Source organism: Pezoporus flaviventris, unplaced genomic scaffold (assembly GCF_033815535.1).
Source record: "Pezoporus flaviventris isolate CSIRO_AGI_PZ_B2104156 unplaced genomic scaffold, CSIRO_AGI_Pfla_v1 ptg000009l, whole genome shotgun sequence".
NCBI lineage: Eukaryota > Metazoa > Chordata > Aves > Psittaciformes > Psittacidae > Pezoporus > Pezoporus flaviventris.
The window spans coordinates 2571998-2589628 of record NW_026892557.1 but is presented as its reverse complement, the minus strand read 5'-3'; the positions used below and the strand labels follow the sequence as shown (position 1 = coordinate 2589628).

At 48.8% G+C, this 17631-nt stretch overlaps 1 protein-coding gene across 8 annotated transcripts in view; it reads right to left on the bottom strand.

Moving 5' to 3' along the window:
- The window catches only part of SAMD11 (sterile alpha motif domain containing 11), a 134075-nt gene that overhangs the window by 43141 nt on the left and 73303 nt on the right, over positions 1-17631 (bottom strand). For all 8 annotated transcript variants that reach the window (XM_061450199.1, XM_061450197.1, XM_061450198.1 and 5 more), the window contains one exon: positions 3254-3378. In XM_061450199.1, the coding sequence (XP_061306183.1) occupies positions 3254-3378 (125 nt within the window). The remainder of the gene's footprint in view (positions 1-3253; positions 3379-17631) is intronic.

Genomic DNA, 17631 nt, shown 5'->3' with positions numbered 1-17631 from the left:
ACCAAGGAAAGCATTTGCCAGCGTTTTCCACTGCAGAACACCACCTGAAGAGAAGGATGCAGCAGAAAACCCAGCCTGCAGTCAAGAGAGGAGACATCACTCACCTTTCCTACATAAACTGGCCTGGGAGCTCTGAGACCACCAAAGCTTATTCTTCCAGGCAGGGTCTACATATTCCATGTCCATGGCAGGGGGCTGGAACTAGATGATCTTTAAGGTCCCTTCCCAACCAAACCACACTGTAGGTTCTGCAGTCCTGCAGATGGCCAGCACTTGGGTGAAGTAGCTCCCCTCTCTTCCCTACAAAAGGACTATCTGTGGGCAAGAGCCAACCTTACCTCTCAGCAGCTGGATTAGCCTGCCCCAGGTTTAATGAATACATGTAGTCCAAACACTGGCTAGAGCAGTAGGAGATTAAACCCAGCAGCTGGATATAAGCCCAGTGCAGATATGACCTAGACTTCAAATGAGGACCTAGACAGCACTTTGATCAATGAAGAGCAACAGAGATGTCAGACAGGCAAGTGCCCTTCCTTTACCCGACATCCTCTAACACAAGAACTTAGTACTCTTTCAATCTGTGCTGGAAACAACCAACTCTTACACATTTGAGATTTGCAGAACCATTTGGTGACCCAGGGACTATAGAAACCAGTGCTCTTTATTTTGCAAGCACAAGAACCTCCACTCCCAGTCACAGAGAGGCAGAAAAAGCAGAAATGTACTTATTCTGAGGACATGATGCCATCAACAGTTGACCCAGAGAAGAAACAACAGCGTGAGATGGTACAGATGGATACAATCCTAAACCAAGGAGATGGGTTTCTTTAGTCAGTTCAGAATTCAGAGTCACAAACAGGGCAGCTCTTCCCAAATCCCAACACCACCACCACCACCCCCAGGACCTTAGGAAACCTGTATGCCTCAGTGCCAATTGCAATAAATCCGTAGTGCCACTAAGCAGACGCAATACACTCAAGTTTGCTCCATGATTAAGAGATCTCTGTAATACCTCCGGGTCCCCAGTGTGCCCCAAGCAGAGAGATGCTGCTAACATGCATCAAACATTAAGAATATCTCAATCATCACCAGGGCCGACGGTGGCTCCGAAGCCAATCAATAGGGCAATTAGATTTTATCAGCGCACGCCTCTCGGCCACCACCTTCTGCTGTCACTGCAGAAGCCTCGGTTCGGGGCTGCCAGGTCCAGGTCTGCCTGAGGAGCATCAGCTGAGGCAGAGTTCTGCCTTATTTTGATAGATTTTTGCTGTTGGTTTTCTGTATTTCCTTTAAAGGCGCCGTATCAGGGGACACTTCAAACAGGAGTTAAGCTGTCAGCTATTCTTATCGAGGTGTCTTGCTTCACTACCTCACTCCCAAACCTCTTGCCGGCTCAATCTCTACATTGCAGAGTAACCCTTAAACACTAACTCTTAAAACTAGTTCTACCATCCCCTCCTTCTACCCCTGCTAGTAGAAAGAAACGGAACCAAGACATAAACCCAGTAACCAGCATCAGCTACAAATCCCAGCACATTCTGCTTCTGTTCCCTTGACTCGCATGTCCAAGAGGTGGTGACACAGGTACCAGCTCAGCACACCTCTAGAGTCAGAGCTGGCAGGTTCTGCATAGACTTTGGAAGATGAGGCTTCCCTTAATCAACAGACATGTAAAGTGAGCCAGCTACCAGACGGGGTGGGGGGGGGAAATCAGGGTTAAAGTGCCCCTGTGGAGATGTGACAATGCCCCCTCTCCCTTTAGATACCCAATGCTCTCATCATCCCCGTACCTACTCTTTTGCTGGCCAATTCCTGTTAGACACACCAATCTGTTTTCTATTTCTCATCATTTCCTATGGTTAAGAAGCTAACCAGAGAATCTCAAATAATACTAAGAAAGAAGAATGAAGACTTCTGCACCTGCTCTTTTCTACTGCTGAACACTGGTGTGAATGAAAAGCACCCTCCACACTGCCGGAATGGATCTCAGAGAACTTCAGCAACACTGGTCAAGCCCAGCAGTTTCTCTGTAAGCAAACAACGTTTTAAGAACCATTTTAACAGAGAGGGTCAGCTGAGACACAGACTCCAGCAGGATCATACAGAAGAACCTACCTCTGGCCAGTTGGGCTCTTAGAGCTGTGTAGGAAAAGGGGCTGTGGAGGCTGGTTAATGAAGAGAACGTGGAGATTCAGCTGTGAAAGCAAAGCCTGTGGCTGCTTTACAGACACACCCCAAATCCCCCAGGTCAGCACAACAAGAATATGGGACTGAACACTTGACTGTTAAAGCAGTCACCTCAGCACAAACTCCAGCAGGCAGGAGGAACCTCTCTGGACAGGGGTCAGGCCTCACACAAAAGGCAAACCGGATACCTGTCAGGTTACTGAATATGCTCCAAAGTCATTCCCAAAACCTGTTAGATGTGGTGTTCCCTTCAGATCCAGGGTTTAGTTACACAGTCAGCAGAATGACTTACAAGAAAATAGGATACCCACAAACATACATAAAGCTACATATAGAAAAGATTTCCAGGAAAGGCCTACGTTAACATACAGAGAGAGCCAATCCTGATTTGGAAGGACAGGCACCACATAATAGCATAATTCCCAGTTTTTCCCCAACTTTTATTTATAATCATAAATAATTCTCTAGTTTATTACCTCACTTGTTGCCCGACTCATATCTATCACCAAAGCATCCTCGCCCATAGCTCCTGCACTGACATCCATAGAGGCACAGTGCAGAACCCAAGAGGAGCATTTCTGGTTTCACCACATTAAGTTGAAACCAGATGAGCCTCCCCGCAAAGCCAGGCAGAGCAATAAGACCAAACAATCCTGCTCACAAAGGAGCTGGCAGGCACAGAGGCAGCACAGGGAACCTCTGATTAATGAAATTACAAATCAAGCCATGCTCTCTGCAAGGCCTTTCTGCTTCACTTGACACCAACCCCGGGGACATTTCACTTCTTCGCTGGCGCAAAGCTCCTTTGCCAGGAGTTGAACACAGAGCCCTGGATTTGAGAACAACACAGGGCTGAGATCTCAAAAGGACTTTTAATATTGCCACGAAATCCATTCAGTGTTCATCTTCAGCCAGAATATTAAGAAGCCTTCGTACAGCTCACTCCGAAGTGTAACACAAACAGGCACAGACAAAACAACTGCTGCAATAATGAAGAAAGGAAAGAGAGAAAGAGAGGAGGGAAGGCAACAAACCCGAGCCAGCAGGACCTGCTCCAGCTGCTTACCTGCTGCTCCTAAGCCAACATCGATGCTGTTTCTCTTGAATTCACAGCGGCTCTGGGTCTCTGGCATAACGAGCTGACGGCTCTGATGCAGGTTGGAGATGATAGTGGAAAGGTCGTTATCGCGGCTGCAACAGAGCAGAAAAGCACCAAGTTAAGGCAATCCTATTTGCCACCACATAATTGATTTCTGTGTGTATGAGCATATGTGTGCGCGCACGCAAGAGCCTTTTGTTTGCCTCTGGCAGAGCTGTATTTCACTCAAGGTTCTCCCCCTCCTACCCATCAGGTTCCTAAGTAACCTCCTCTCGTTTTGGGGAGCGGAGACTTAAGTGCAAAGCACTTCCCAAACAGCACTCTCATTTCCCATCAAGGGCTCTGCAGCTGCCAGAGCTCCTGATTTCACTTTTGCCAGATATAACTTGCGTGGGCCAGAACTTACATCTCAGATGGAAAAACTCAAAGTGTAGGAACTGGCACAGCTATTCCAGAATTAATAGGAAACTTGAACTGAAAGAACTGATAGTTTTCTATCAGTTGCCACCCTTTTTAGTCTTAAAAACAAAGTCAGTTTTTTCCATTCCATCACTGCTGGAGCACAAGACTACTTTAGTTACCTGAAGACTAGTTCTGCGTTAAAGAGAAAAACCCACCACGAAGCTGGACATCAGCACTGCTCAGAGCTGAGGGGACACAGTTATTTACAAAGCTGATTTCCAACTCTTCAACAGATCCTGGAATAATGCTCCCTTCCGTCTGGGAAAAGAGAATGCATTAGAGCAGTTCAGCATCATGCTGTCCTTGCATCCAATTGCTGCTTTGGCTAGTTTTGTCTTTTATCCCTTTCTACAGAGAAGGAGAAAGCAAAAAGCCATCCCCTGTAGCAAGTACTGCAGTTCACCTGGCAAATGCTTTTGCTTGGAAGCTGCTATCCACTTGTACGATACTGTTGACTAAATGATGCACGAACATTGAAGAACAAGCTAAAACATACACATGACACTCAATGGAAATGCTGGAATGGCTCCCTTTTGTTTGTATGTTAAATCACTCATCCTTTCAGCACAAGGTGCTGGCTCCACGCTGAACGTGGCTATTTTAATCCCTCCCCTCTTCCTCAATGGAAGCTGACAGCCAGGAGAACCAGAGGCACCGAGAACAAAATCACACACATCAGCAACAGTGCCCTCCCTCCCACAGCCACAGCTCCTTCCCAACCTCTACTCACGTGCCAAGAGCACCCACTCTGTGCTGCTGTGGCACGCAGCACATGACACCAGCTCCCTGGTGCAGAGGAGAGGGTCCTCACCTGGGCCCGGCAGGACAGCACGGAGGGTGCATTATCTGCAGAATCACCTAGCTATGATCTTCCTTTAAATATCCCCCCCTTATCCCCCCTTACCTCCTCCCCAGCAGGGCTATCAGCACTAGCAACAGGAGCAGATCTGCTCAGATGCTCCAGCGAGCCCAGCCCTAGTGCAGAAGCAGGGGCTAATCTGTCGTCTAGCTCCCTGCTAATCAGATAAGTTTATGACAGAAAGTCTTTAGACAGAGGTACTTTCAGCGGGCGTCTGGCTCCAGATTTTCACAAGATGCAGCAGACAAAAACAGACTCTCTGTTCCCCGCTGCTCCCCCCGCCCCCAGGCTCAGCCAGCAGATAGGATGCTGGGCTCCCAAAGCCTTTGAGCACCCAGTGCATCTTCCTCCGCTAAACCAGTTCAGATTCCTCCTTATGCAAGCAGAAGGCTAATTACTTAAGCAAGCCCACAGGTGAGTGGGAAGCCCATTTCTCCTGTGCCAAGCAGTTTTGGGTCTTATCCTCTTTTAGCTGCCACCTTTAAGATGCATTATGCAAATATTTGGGTGTCTTAAGTCATTTATGGGATTAATGTGAAGTGATTATCAGTTCTTTTTAATCATGCCAATCAATAACTGGATGTCAGGGACAGAGGACAAATGCAGATAAACGCTGCCATCAGCACAACGCTGGGGAAAGGGCGGAGGAGAGGAGCCAGAAGTGCAGAGGGAGAGAGGCAGGGAGTAGGAAGAGGAAAAATGGGATAATTGCCTCTTTGCATTTGCAGAGCATCTTGCATCCCAATCCGAGCCCAAAGCACCTCTGATATATCAACACGGCAAGAGAGCCATCAGAAAGAACTGTTTTATCCTCTCCTTCTGGAAAGGACCACTGGAAAAGACCATAGCAACTCCTTAACATGACTTGATTGTCCAAACAGTATGATCTGTCCATTGAAAACTAAACCCAGGAGAAACGTTACCACACCTCAGAAGTAGTATCTTTCTTTCCCAACAATCTTCTGTTTTTGGGAGACTTTCCACAGCTTTAAAATCAAAATCATCATGGTATGCAAAGGTGTGATAGCAAGTCCTAACTCCACACACAAGCAGACAGCACGGGACTGACAGGCATACCCTACAGGCTCCAAATTTCAACTCAACCTACCCACACTATTAGGCAGGAAAAACATGACTTTGCTAGAATACCTCTGCAGAAGGCAAACTGAACACCAAGGTGACATTAAGAGGAAAGGGGAGAAAAGACCAGAGAAAAGGCAAACAGGCTGAGACAGCTTTTAACACATCAGACTGGCTCCAGGAGCTGTTCCTTTTAGTGCACGGGAGGTTGGAAGCAGAGGCTGCCTTTTTGTTCTGGGCTTGTTCTACAAGTGGCACAACAGCAGGTAACTTATAGCTGGGGCTCAGTCTTAGCATGGGAAAAGAGAGTGAATGGCAACCAGAGCTCCTTATGAAAAGCTGAGGTATCTTTCCGCACAGGTGAAGACTTTAAGCGTGTTTTAACACACTGTAGGCCAAGATGCCCCCAGCAGATACAGCTCCATGCAGCTGCAATCAGTCTCCTTCATCAGCTCATGCAATCAGCATTGCATGGACTCTAACAAGGGACACACCTGTGTAAGGCTCTGCTTTGACCACAAAGGACTTTCCACCACCATGCTGGATGAACAGAAGAAAACACCAGTTTTGGGGCTGCAGGTGACAACTCTGCCCCCTCCCCATTCCCTGTGGAATGTAGGGAACAAGGAGAATTGGTACCAGAGACCCTCCTGAACCTCCATAAAGCAAAGTCATTGAATCACATAATAGTTTGGATTGGAAGGGACCTTAAAGCTCACCCAATTCCAACCCCTGCCATGGGCACAGACACCTTCCACTAGAGCAGGCTGCTCCAAGCCCCATCCAACCTGGCCTTGACCACTGCCAGGGATAGGGCATTACTTATTTAGTCCAACAAGCTGCTTTCATCCCAGTGCCATTTAATAAAGGCAGTCAAGTTTGGGCTTTAGTCGAGACTTGGTCCTTCAGGCACTCCACCAATGACCCAGTGCTTTAGCCAGGAAAAAGGGCTCTGCCCAACTACCAGCAGTTCTCAGGAATTACCTGCTTTGGCACACTCACTGTCTTACACTGCACTCCCAGCCCTGCAATCGCACTGTCTCCTGCTGCCTGGCCCTGGAAGAGCACAACACACACAGCACTACACAGACCAGGGGAGAGCCATAAACCACCTCAGCCAAATCACAATCCCAGCCAAACCACAATCCCAGCCCTACAACCCAAAACAGGCAAACATCCACCTCAGCCCTGCCTCATCCAAAGGCCATAAAACCCCCAGGAAACAGCCTATTTCTCCACAAAACCCAGCCAATTTGAATTCAACCCACCACATACCTGGTTCCAAAGGCAAACTGCACTGCACAATGTGCTTCCCTCTGTAGCACAGCCCAGTGACCCAGCTAACCCCTGCAATTATGTGCAACAAGGAACACCTGTGCTCCATTAGTGCCCACAGCTGGGCAGGGAGCTCCTCTTGCCGCCAGATGCCCATGTTTTAGCTCCTCCATCCATGTTCCAATTCCCTTTAACTGGTCTCCAATTCCTTCATCCCATTCCTTGTTTTTCACTCTTGGCTGCAGACCTTGTGCAGATGAGGCCCAGCACAGCACTCACCACAGCCACCCTACAGACACTGGGTCTTGATGCACAGAGCCAAGCATCGCAGAACACAACCCAAATGATTGCCACAGCATGGAAACAAGACCCCCTCCCTCAGCACAGGTTATTCTGTGCCTTCAACTTGCTTTAATGGCTGGACTTGATGATCTTAAACGTCTTTTCCAACCTAGCTCATTCTATGAGTCTATGATAACCAGAGGTGTCCCTGCCCATGGTGAAGGGGTTGGAACTGGATGAGCTTTAAGGTCCCTTCCAACCCAAACCATTCCATGATGAGTCTGTGATTCTGTAACACAGGACAGTGCTCTCAAATGACAGCAAGTCTCCTGGGGAAAAGGCTATTTGTTTCTCTTGGTTTACACATCACCTAACTTGCCCACAGTATTCCTGTCATATGCACAACAGGCAATCACATGCACAACATGGGCTCAGGGCTGCAGCAGGCAGAGCCAATGCAGGATTGAAGACCCTCCCTCAAAGGGAGTACAACAGGAAAAGGAATATACAGCTTGCAGGACCTCGGGACAAGATCCTCAACGCACCATTTGGGGTTACCAGCATACATGTAGTAATCACAGACTCATCAGTGTTGGAAGGGACCTCTGGAGATCATCCAATCCAACCCCCTGCCAAGGCAGGGCCACCCAGAACAGGTTGCACAGGAACATGTCCATAGCAGGTTTGGGATGTCTCCAGAGACAGACTCCACAAAGCCCCCTGGGCAGCCTGTTCCAGTGTTCTGACACCCTCAAAGGTATAAAATTCTTCCTCATGTTGAGGTGACACTTCTTGTGCTTTAGTTCACGGCCACTGCTCCTCATCCTCTCGCTGGGCACAAATGGAAAGAGTTCGGCACCATCCTCCCTGTACCTGCCTCTGAGCTATCGACGTGCATTGATGAGATCCCCTCCCAGCCTTCTCCTCTCTGGACTAACCAGGCCCAGCTCCCACAATCTCTCCTCATAAGAGAGATGCTCCAGACCCCTGATCATCCTTGTGGTCCCAGTTTCCTATGCTCACTGGAAGGGAAACTAAAGTGCCTGTGAGAGCATCCCCTCCAAAGTCCCCATCAGCTCTTCCATGACCGCAGTGGGAAGGAGCCCTGGGTCCTTCCCGTGTAAAGGATTCCATCTGCGTGCTGAAGGCAGTAATTCCACCCTGGAGCTCACTCCCAGCCCTGGCTGGGCAGTCCCGCTCCGCTTTTCCTTTGTCTTGTCCCTGAGCCGCGGCTGGGTGCCTGCTAATGCAGGTGCTGCCCATCCACGCACTGACACATGCACACACAATCAGATTAAAGGTCTGATCCCTTCCAGTAGCAGAATATTATATCTTAAAAACCGGATTAGAGAAGGGGGCTTGAGCAAGATACACATCTCCTGAAAGGTCAAGGAGGAGACAAACAGCCCTCTGTGGGGCTGCGGGTTGCTATGGCAATGGGCCTTTTGCATGGGGTTTGGGGACCCTCAGTAACACAGGTATGGTCCCAAAGTGTGCTGAGACAAGGCTTGCTCTTGCAGTGAAATGAAGGACTTACAGCCAGGGAGCCCAGGGACATGTGGCTGGTTGGCCACATCCGGCTTTGCCTTCACGCTGGGAAGTGACTCGGTGCTGTGGACAGTCTCCCAAGAGTTTTCTTCTCACAGCTGGCTCAGGATGATGGAAGCTCATCACAAGACCTTTGTCAGGTAGTTCTGCTCCTGTGGTGGGAAAGGTTCTAAGGAGGAACTGGCTGCACTGTAAGGTTTTTGAGCCTGAACTTTAAATCCAATACACATCCAACCTCAGCCCAGAACACTACAATTCTCCCTGTCCTACATCCAAACACACTCAGTGAACTCCACTTACAGCTGATGCACTGTTGCTCATTCTCTGTTTGAATCCAGTCTCCTGTTTTTGTGACACTGTATTTCGTAGCTGTGAAGAGGAGTAAAACTGAGGCTCTTGTGTGGAAAGAAGTGCGTGATGTTTGCTGATGAAGCAGTGAGATCCCATCTGCACAAAGCCGCCCCTCCTACTAAGAATAAGGGAAAGGTAGGAGCCACCCAACAGCAGTGTGCACTTCCCTCCAGGCCAACTCCACAGCTCAGAGAGCAGCTGCCTGTGGCACAGACCTTATCATGAACCTTCACAGGGAGCAAAGCTGACCATGGTGATGTGTCAGTGCTTGTTTATTACTGTGCTCCTTACAGCACTGGAGAAGTACCCATCCCACCACACATGCTGTGTATCTATCCTGCCTCTTCCTTGCCCATTTTTATCCACTGACAATAATATCCCAGGCTTCTGCAAGCTGCTTTCCAACCAACTGGATTCCCGCTCCAGCACTAGGCTCTGCCTTGCTGCCAAAAGCAACAGTTGGAGAAGTGGCTGGATAGTATTATGGCTTGGGCAACTTTCAAATCCTAATGAAGAGAGGGCACACAAGCAACAGATCCGTTTCCCAGGAATGCAGGAAAGCTGTGATAAGGGGTTTGCCTAAGCCACAGGCAACTGACAGCTCACTAGCACACAACTCGGGCTATGCATGCAGCAAGCAGCAAGCACAAGGCTTTAAAGGCCAAGTCCAAATGCCTCCTCTGCCTGGCAGTAATGTGAAATGAAAGCTGCTCTCTGACAGAACAGCCACCTAACCTTGGAGGGCTTTGCTGAAACCACTGCTTAACCTGCTACACTGGCAACAGAACCACAAGGAAACCCAGCACAGGAGGAATATCCTACAGGTTCCATGCCAGGTCTGGAAAACAACAGCAAAGCCTTTCTCATCCTAAAACCTCACACCAAAACCCAACAAACACTGGTGCAGGACTGTGAAAGTATAGTCTTGACATCATGGGTAACTGTGCTCCTCAGACACAGATCAGACTTAATAGTTAACATTCCCAATCACATCCCAATGCTCTGATATAAGAAGCTTGTCCTGCAAAGCAGCAATGAGAGGTACTAATAACTAATGCGTGCAAAAAAGAGGTTGCTAATGTTCTCCATGGGTGCTTTGATTGCTGTACTGCCTATGCTTAATGGAACTAACTGGCCCTCTGTTTCCCTCCGTGTTGGTTGTCCTGATGAGACATTGTAATGGCAGTATAATGGTCCACCAGGGGTCATTTGATAGCTGTGTTGCTTACACAAGAGGCACTCAAGAGCAGAGACAGCCTCACCAACTGGTGGAAACGTCACCCAGACAGAAGGTTTGGGTCAAGATGCCACAGAAATCCATTGCCTCACCTGCTAGACAGCAGCTAAACCAGCAGTGCTGTCATTCCTGGCACACACTGCACAAGCAACGTCACTGAGTGCAGTGAATGAGCCCCAGCCTGTGCCCAGGGAAGGAGAAGTCTATCATAAGGACTGCCACTGAACCATCAGATCTGCTAAGTGTGGCCATCCCTTGGGATGAATAAATGAATTGGGGGCAAGCCCTTTCAGGGAGGCCGTGGTAACCAGACATGCAGCAATCTTGTGTGCCTGACTTATGGAACAAGCATCTCTTTTTGTGCCACATCTGTACCATCAGGCTCCAACTCAGTGTTTGAACCCAGCAGCTACTGCTCCAAGACCCCTTCTGGTCCTGTCTTGTCCCCTGGTCCTGCTGCTGACCAGGAGTTAGCCCTTTACTCCAGTCACCTCAGCCTCAAACGCTCCCAGCAAACTCGTCCTTTACATCTGAAAGCCACCTTCCCAGCCTGGCTCTGCTGCCAGCAACTTCAGCACGCTGACACTTACACAGGGGACGAGACAAATGGGACAAGACACCTCAGTCTCTTGGCTCCTTGAGGATAAGCAGAGAGAGAAATGCCTGGGCTGCCTCTGCAGGGTTCCCACATGGGGACAGACCACCCTTGAGATCCCCTGGCTGTTAACCCAAGCTGGATTCACACCCGGAGCAACGCGTTTTAAATGTGTTTCACTTACAGACATTAGCAGCAACTGCATCTTTAACAAGGAGAAGGATGAGGAGGCTAATGGATGGAGACAATTAACCAAAATATAAATCAGTGTCAGGGTCTCTGCATCCCGAGGAGGCAGCCAGGCGCCCGCAGGCTCTGGCGATTCCAACACGCTGCTTAAAGTGACTGCAAAGAGTAATTGCAAAGAGGAGGAGGGAGATGGGAAGGAGAAAATTGGGTCCAAATTTAAATGGTTTTCGATAGTGGCTGCCTCCCTGCTTGCTGCAGCACTCCACAAAATGAGAAGAGAGGCACAGTAACTTCACTGCAGATGCCATGGCCCATCCTCCTCACAGGGTGAGCCAGAACGAGCCCCGTGTGTGCCTTTCAGATAGTCCATCCTGCTGGCAGACAGGGTTTTGGCTCTGCCTCTGCTCTGAGCTGCAGAACACATCCTGTAACCTTTCAGTGCTCGCCATCAGCACTAAAAAGTGCAGGTCACTGCAGAGGAGGTGTTTCACCTGCAGAGCAGCACCGCTCAGCAGCACCCAAAAGAAGCTGCTCCAGGATACTGAGCACAAGTTTGAAACTCAAGCTCTTACTTTTCTGCTCCCGTTTCCTGCCCAGACTTCACTGGTGTATCAGTTAAACCACCCTGTGCTGCTGTTCTCCATACACATGGGGATGCAGAGGGGAACTGGGCAAGCGGGAGGCATTGGATGCCTAGAGGCAATCTGGTACTTCAGCAATCCGGATGTATCTGAGATAAAAAAGAGGAAGTAGAGTCTCAGCAGACACAAAACTGTACAAATCCAGAACTGCAAGACAGTTACCTGAGGAAATGGTGTAATCTAGTACTGACAGACTGGGGAAGTCTTTTCCTAATGCTTCAACCAAATCCAACTAGGAAAACCAGTCCAAAGTCTGTATCTTTGAAGGGATGTGAAACAGAAGAGTGATGCCAGGTTTGGAAGAGAAAAGAGACTCAGGAAATAGCATAGGAAGAAATAGAACTGAAAAATACCTCCTTTTAAATGTGTTTCACCAGCCCCCCATCCCCTCGATGAGCACACAGTAAGAGCAGGGGTTATATTAAATTTTACTGATCAATACACTTGCCATAAACCTGTCCTGACCCTCTGCCCCTCCCTACAATAAAGCAAAACAAATCCAATATGCAATAGGAGAGATGTCAAGGCTCGCAGGGGGAAAGATGCAAGGACATTGACTGAGCCAGGGAAGTGGAGATCAGCACCAATGTGTGCCCATGTACCTCCATACAGACCCCCTTCTATCACCCCAAGGACACTCATGGGGTTTCTTTTCCTTCCTCGCTGCCTGGCCAGACACAAGAGTATATTCTAATGGTCCCCTTGGCTCCAGATTCACAGGCTCTGTTCTATCTGCAGTGACTTCCTTCTATACGCCACATGCACCCCTTCCAGCCAGGCCAAGTCCCAGGGAATGACAGAGCCTCTGCAGCTCCAACAGGTGACAACATTCCAGAGCCTGCAGAAACACAAGTGATTTCTGTTGACCTCCTCTTCCCTCTCCTCCCCACGTTGCTGGTGTCAGGATCAGCCCAGTGTCGCAGCTGGACGGCTGAGCCCAAAGAGTGGCAGGGAAGGGAGTTCAACTAAACCTGGGTTAGTGGTGGCCTTGGCAGTGCTGGGTTAACAGTTGGTCTCAATGATCTTAAAGGTCTTTTCTAACCTAAACGATCGCATGGTTTAGCAACCGGCAGGCAGCGCGTGTTGCTCAGGGCTATCCAAACTGAAGCCTATGCCCAGGGACAGGACAAGCATGTAAATCAGTGCCTGTGGGAAGGGAATAATGAGCTTTTTATGGAAGCCATTAAAAGAACAACCCAGATTGGCCTATAAATACTGTTGCATCATTACAGCTCTGAGAAACAACGTTACATCACAGCACACGTGTGGCATGTCAGGACTGGTGTGAAATAACCACTCAAAGGCTGTTTCTTAGCATTCTTTTAAACCCAAACCAAAACCAATAACCCATTTCCAAAGAAACTTCCTGATTCCAGGCCAGCCCTTGATAAAAATCCACCTTCTGTCCCCCTGTTACGAGCTGCTAAACCTGGGGCTCATTAAAAGGGCCTGGGAAGATGGACATGACCTGGAGATTGCTGGCCATTGTGCTGCCGCAAGAGAAATACCTGATTGCAGCTCCCACATCAAATGCCACCAATATCACTCCTTCTCCCTTAACCTGCAATGTCCAGCCTCTGTGGGCCATTTAATCACAGATCCATTGATTTTTAAGCCCCAGAAGGGACTGTTATATCTACCTCGCCTGACCTCCTGCACAGGATCTGTCAGAGCATCACCCTATCGCACTCCCAGTTAATAGTGGCAGCTCAGAGTGAAAGAGATGTGTGACCTTGCCTCTGCCCACCCTGCATCTCAGAACCCTGTCCACACCGAATCTGTGCTCTGGGAGTAAAATAACCTGTTCCAAGAGCTGAGGAATCCTCTCAGCTGCTTCTTTATGCGGATGGAAACCTCCCTATCCAGAGGAAAAAGGCACATTTCACAAGAGGACCGCTCCAAGTCCCTGCCGCATGCATAGCACCACATCAGGATCATCAGCATCAATCCAACAGAATCATCTTGGGATACGGAACGGCAGAATAACTTTCTCCTCAGCACGTCTTGGTTTGCCCTGGCATGGCCTTTGAGTGCCAGAGGTCCTTGAGCAGACAGACAAGGTTGCTGCCTCCACACTCCCAGGCAGTAAACCCAGGGTCACTGAGTCAGCACAAACAGAGAAGGGATGTGGATCAGGGAAAGCTCACAGCTCAGAGCGATCAAGGGCTCTTCCCCTCCTCCTCACCCCTGCTTATCACCTTGCACACAGCTCAAAACACCCACAGCATCTCCCTAATCACAGCACGCAGCCAATACCTCTCCTCTCAGGTTGATGGTGGACTGAACGGCCAGAGCAGGATAAGACCTAAAGCTGGGCACAGGAGGATTTGGGTCAAGGATTTGAAGGCTCTGATCAGGTGACTAATAAAGAAGTGGATGGGGTTGGGGGGTGCAAGGGGGAGCAGCAGGGTTTGCCTCAGTGCTAGCAATAGGCAGCATGACCCGCTGACAGGCTGTGTCACTTTTCCATCACAGACAGGCGGATAAGCCCCAGGCAAAGAAGCTGGATGCAAGCGAGCCTGTGTATGTGCAGCTCTAAGGAGCACAGGGGCTGCCTCCCTCCTCCAGACCTCTCCATGCCTTTCCTGACGCTCCCTACCCCACTTCTGACACTGCAGGACCTCTCTGGTCCCAGCTCCTCTGACCTGGGCACCCATGAACTGCAATGGGGCAGAGGGGTGGGAGATGAGCTACCTCTGATGCACTTTCTGGCTCTTTATTTCCTAGGTACATCTCTAACTTTGCTGCAAAAACCTAGACCAATGGATTCAACACAAAACCCTCTTGGTCACTCTCTGTCCTTCTCAGAGATCAGTCTTGACAGACCTTGACCAGCACCCTACTTTTGTCTCTTGGTTATCTCCACCTTCTGATGAGGTGTCACCCATCACACACAGGCAAAAAGGGAAAGAAAGGGGAAAAGCAAAGGGAAAAGAGGAAAGAAGGAGAGTAAATCTTCACCAACTGAAGGGAGCTGAGAGGCCTGAAAATCCCAATGCCAACCATGAGCAATACAGCTCTAATTCTCCCTGCAGACTTGTCTTGGGGGGAAAAAAAGCCAATCATCCTGCAATGTACCAAGCAAAATGCTCATAAACTTTCATTAATGCTCATGACAGTTCATAAAGATGATCAGTAGAGCTGGCAACTCCAAAATTAGGTGGAAATAAGTACAAAGATGTTTTTATTGCAATCCTGCTTTGTCATTTGGCTCTCTGCATGCCCGTAAATAACTGTAAGGTGGAACTACACCACACTGATGATGGACTGGAGATGGGGAACACATAAAGCACTGAGATGTAGCACAAACCCAGTCTATCATCACTGACACCTCGTTCTGATAGTCACTTTGACAAGAGCCCATCCACTAAAGTGCTACAAAAGCATGTGGAAGGGGGATGCCCATGACCATTTTAGCCTCAGATTTCCCCTCCTGTCTGCAGTAAAGCAGATGGGGGGGTTTGGAGCTTGGAAAACTAATGCATTCTGAATCCTGCATTTCCAGCACAGTTAGGATCTTGGAGCTACAAAGGTCACTGTGCAGCAGGAGGAAGGAGCGCAGTGACTTCTGCCCCAGCTCTCTCCTGAGGCAGGAAACACAAAGATTCTGTGCTGTTTTCCTCCCATAAGGACATGGAGCCTGGTACCAGGAGAAGCCTGAAGGTTCCTTAGTGCAGGGGTTCATCCAAGCACACACATAACCAGCCCTTCGACTTCTTCCTTTCCCACACACACTGGGGCAGCAACTCAACACAAATTCACCTCAGTTCACACGGATCATCTGTAACGGTCCATCTCCATCAGCTCATCTGCCACAACCACTGCAAGTGTCTCTGCATCCTTCCTCTGAACATGCATCAAGGCCAGTGCTATTGATCATCCCCTCCCAAGCACAGGCTCCAGCTTACCCTGGCCACTAATACAGGCAGTTTCACTACGAGAATCATGAAGGCAACCACGGCAAGCAGAAGTGGAGCTGAAGGACTCACTTGCTGTGAGTCAAGTGCATTTCATGACTACTTAAACCCATCTCGTTCTGCTCTTCCCCTGCCTCCTCACTACACAAACCACTTTGTCATGAAGACCAACCTAAGCATCCCAGATCTACCCACGTTCCTATGCCTCCCATGCTGGATCTCCATTCTCCTCCCTTAAAAACTACTTCTGGAATTGTTATCTGTCAGAACCCAAGTCACACTGAGCCTCATCCCCTAAGTCCCTCCTGCTGCAAGCATGCAAGTGCAGGGATGGACAAGTAACTCCGCTACCTGCAGCACCAGCAGCCTGGAGGCCCTCATTTTACCCCTGACAGGGGTTTTGGCATGTCTGATTTGCACCCAAATCGATGGGCTTGTCCTGCTGCTATGCAGAGGTTCCCTGAAGTTTTGGACTTGTCCAGATGCTGCATTCCAGTGCTCCTCAGTGACAGAAACGTTCTGCCCGCCCAGTAAAAGAACGTGTCAATGACATGAGCTGTGGTGCCTAATGGATGTGAGGTCTCTTTAAATATCCCAAATTCTCCTCATTTTCTCAATTCATTAAGCTGCCTGCTTTGAACTGATGAAATATTAACATCCTCAGATGAGCGATTTTCAATGGCTGACAGGGTATAAGTTTAGACAATGAATAGTGGGAACTGATGAGCTACAGGAATCACTCACATATCCAATGTATTAAGGGCAGGACAGACTTAGATTTGAATCCCTTTAATTACACAGTAGGGTGTGAAGAGGGAGGTCAGAAAACCTATTCCAGAACATGCCCTTGAAGTTCTGATCCAACATCCAATCTAAAAGCAGGATATGATTCTCTTGTCAATCACTGCATGCAGCTGAAATGCATCAAGAATGCTTCCCCACAGCTGGACCCATCCATCTCAACAGTATACCAAGGTCTTAAGATGCTTTCACAAGCAGAGTTTACCCAGAATCCTTTCAGCTGCCCTGCAAAAGGTCCATCACACCCCCATTCCCAGGACAGATACACTCGAGGTGACAACACACTGGGGATAACATGAAGAGCATTACTCTGGATTAAACATTCCCTCATTTCTTGTGGGTACCTAACAGCATTTCTCACCTCCCTTATGTGAAGTACAATTGTATGCCTACAGCCAAATGAAGCCTCCTGGGAATGAATGGAAGAGCAGAAGTACTGCTAATGAAATAAGGAGGAAAGAATGATTTCAGATTAAAGAATACTTTCCAGGAAATGAACAGGTACTCGTTTTCTCTTCCCTGTTCATCCATCCTTCCCTAAAAGTACATCCATGCCAGGATCTGCAAACAAGGCCAGAGATAAGGCTTATCCCCACAGCAAAGAGAGAAGCAAAAGCTGCTCAGGTAACTGTACATGACTCCTTGAAAATCCCACTAATTCCACCCAGTGAATTACTGGCCTAATTCACCCACTCCCATGGGCCTTGGGCAAAGTCCTGCCTGCAGCCTCTGTGGAGCCCAGCAATACACTCCACTTCTTCCCTTCCAGAATGGAAGATGGTGTTGAGAACAACCTTCTATTTCCTACCAGCACCAGTCTTTTGGGGGGTTAGATCCACAAATAAAAGGAAACCATATACCCTACAGCACAGAGGTCTGTCCTGTGGCCATTTGAAGGCCCCTAAAAGCAGCTAATGGAACATCAGCCCCATAGACAGCAGTTCCTCCCATTTTATCTCTTCACTTCCCTTGGATGCTTTGGGGGTGATCTAACACAAACAAAGCAAAGGTTGCTCCTATTTTTTCCTACAGAGCTAGAGGCTTAGCTCCTTGGCTGAACCTTCCCAAATGCTCTTCATCCTGACACAGAATGTTCTTGTTGATGTCT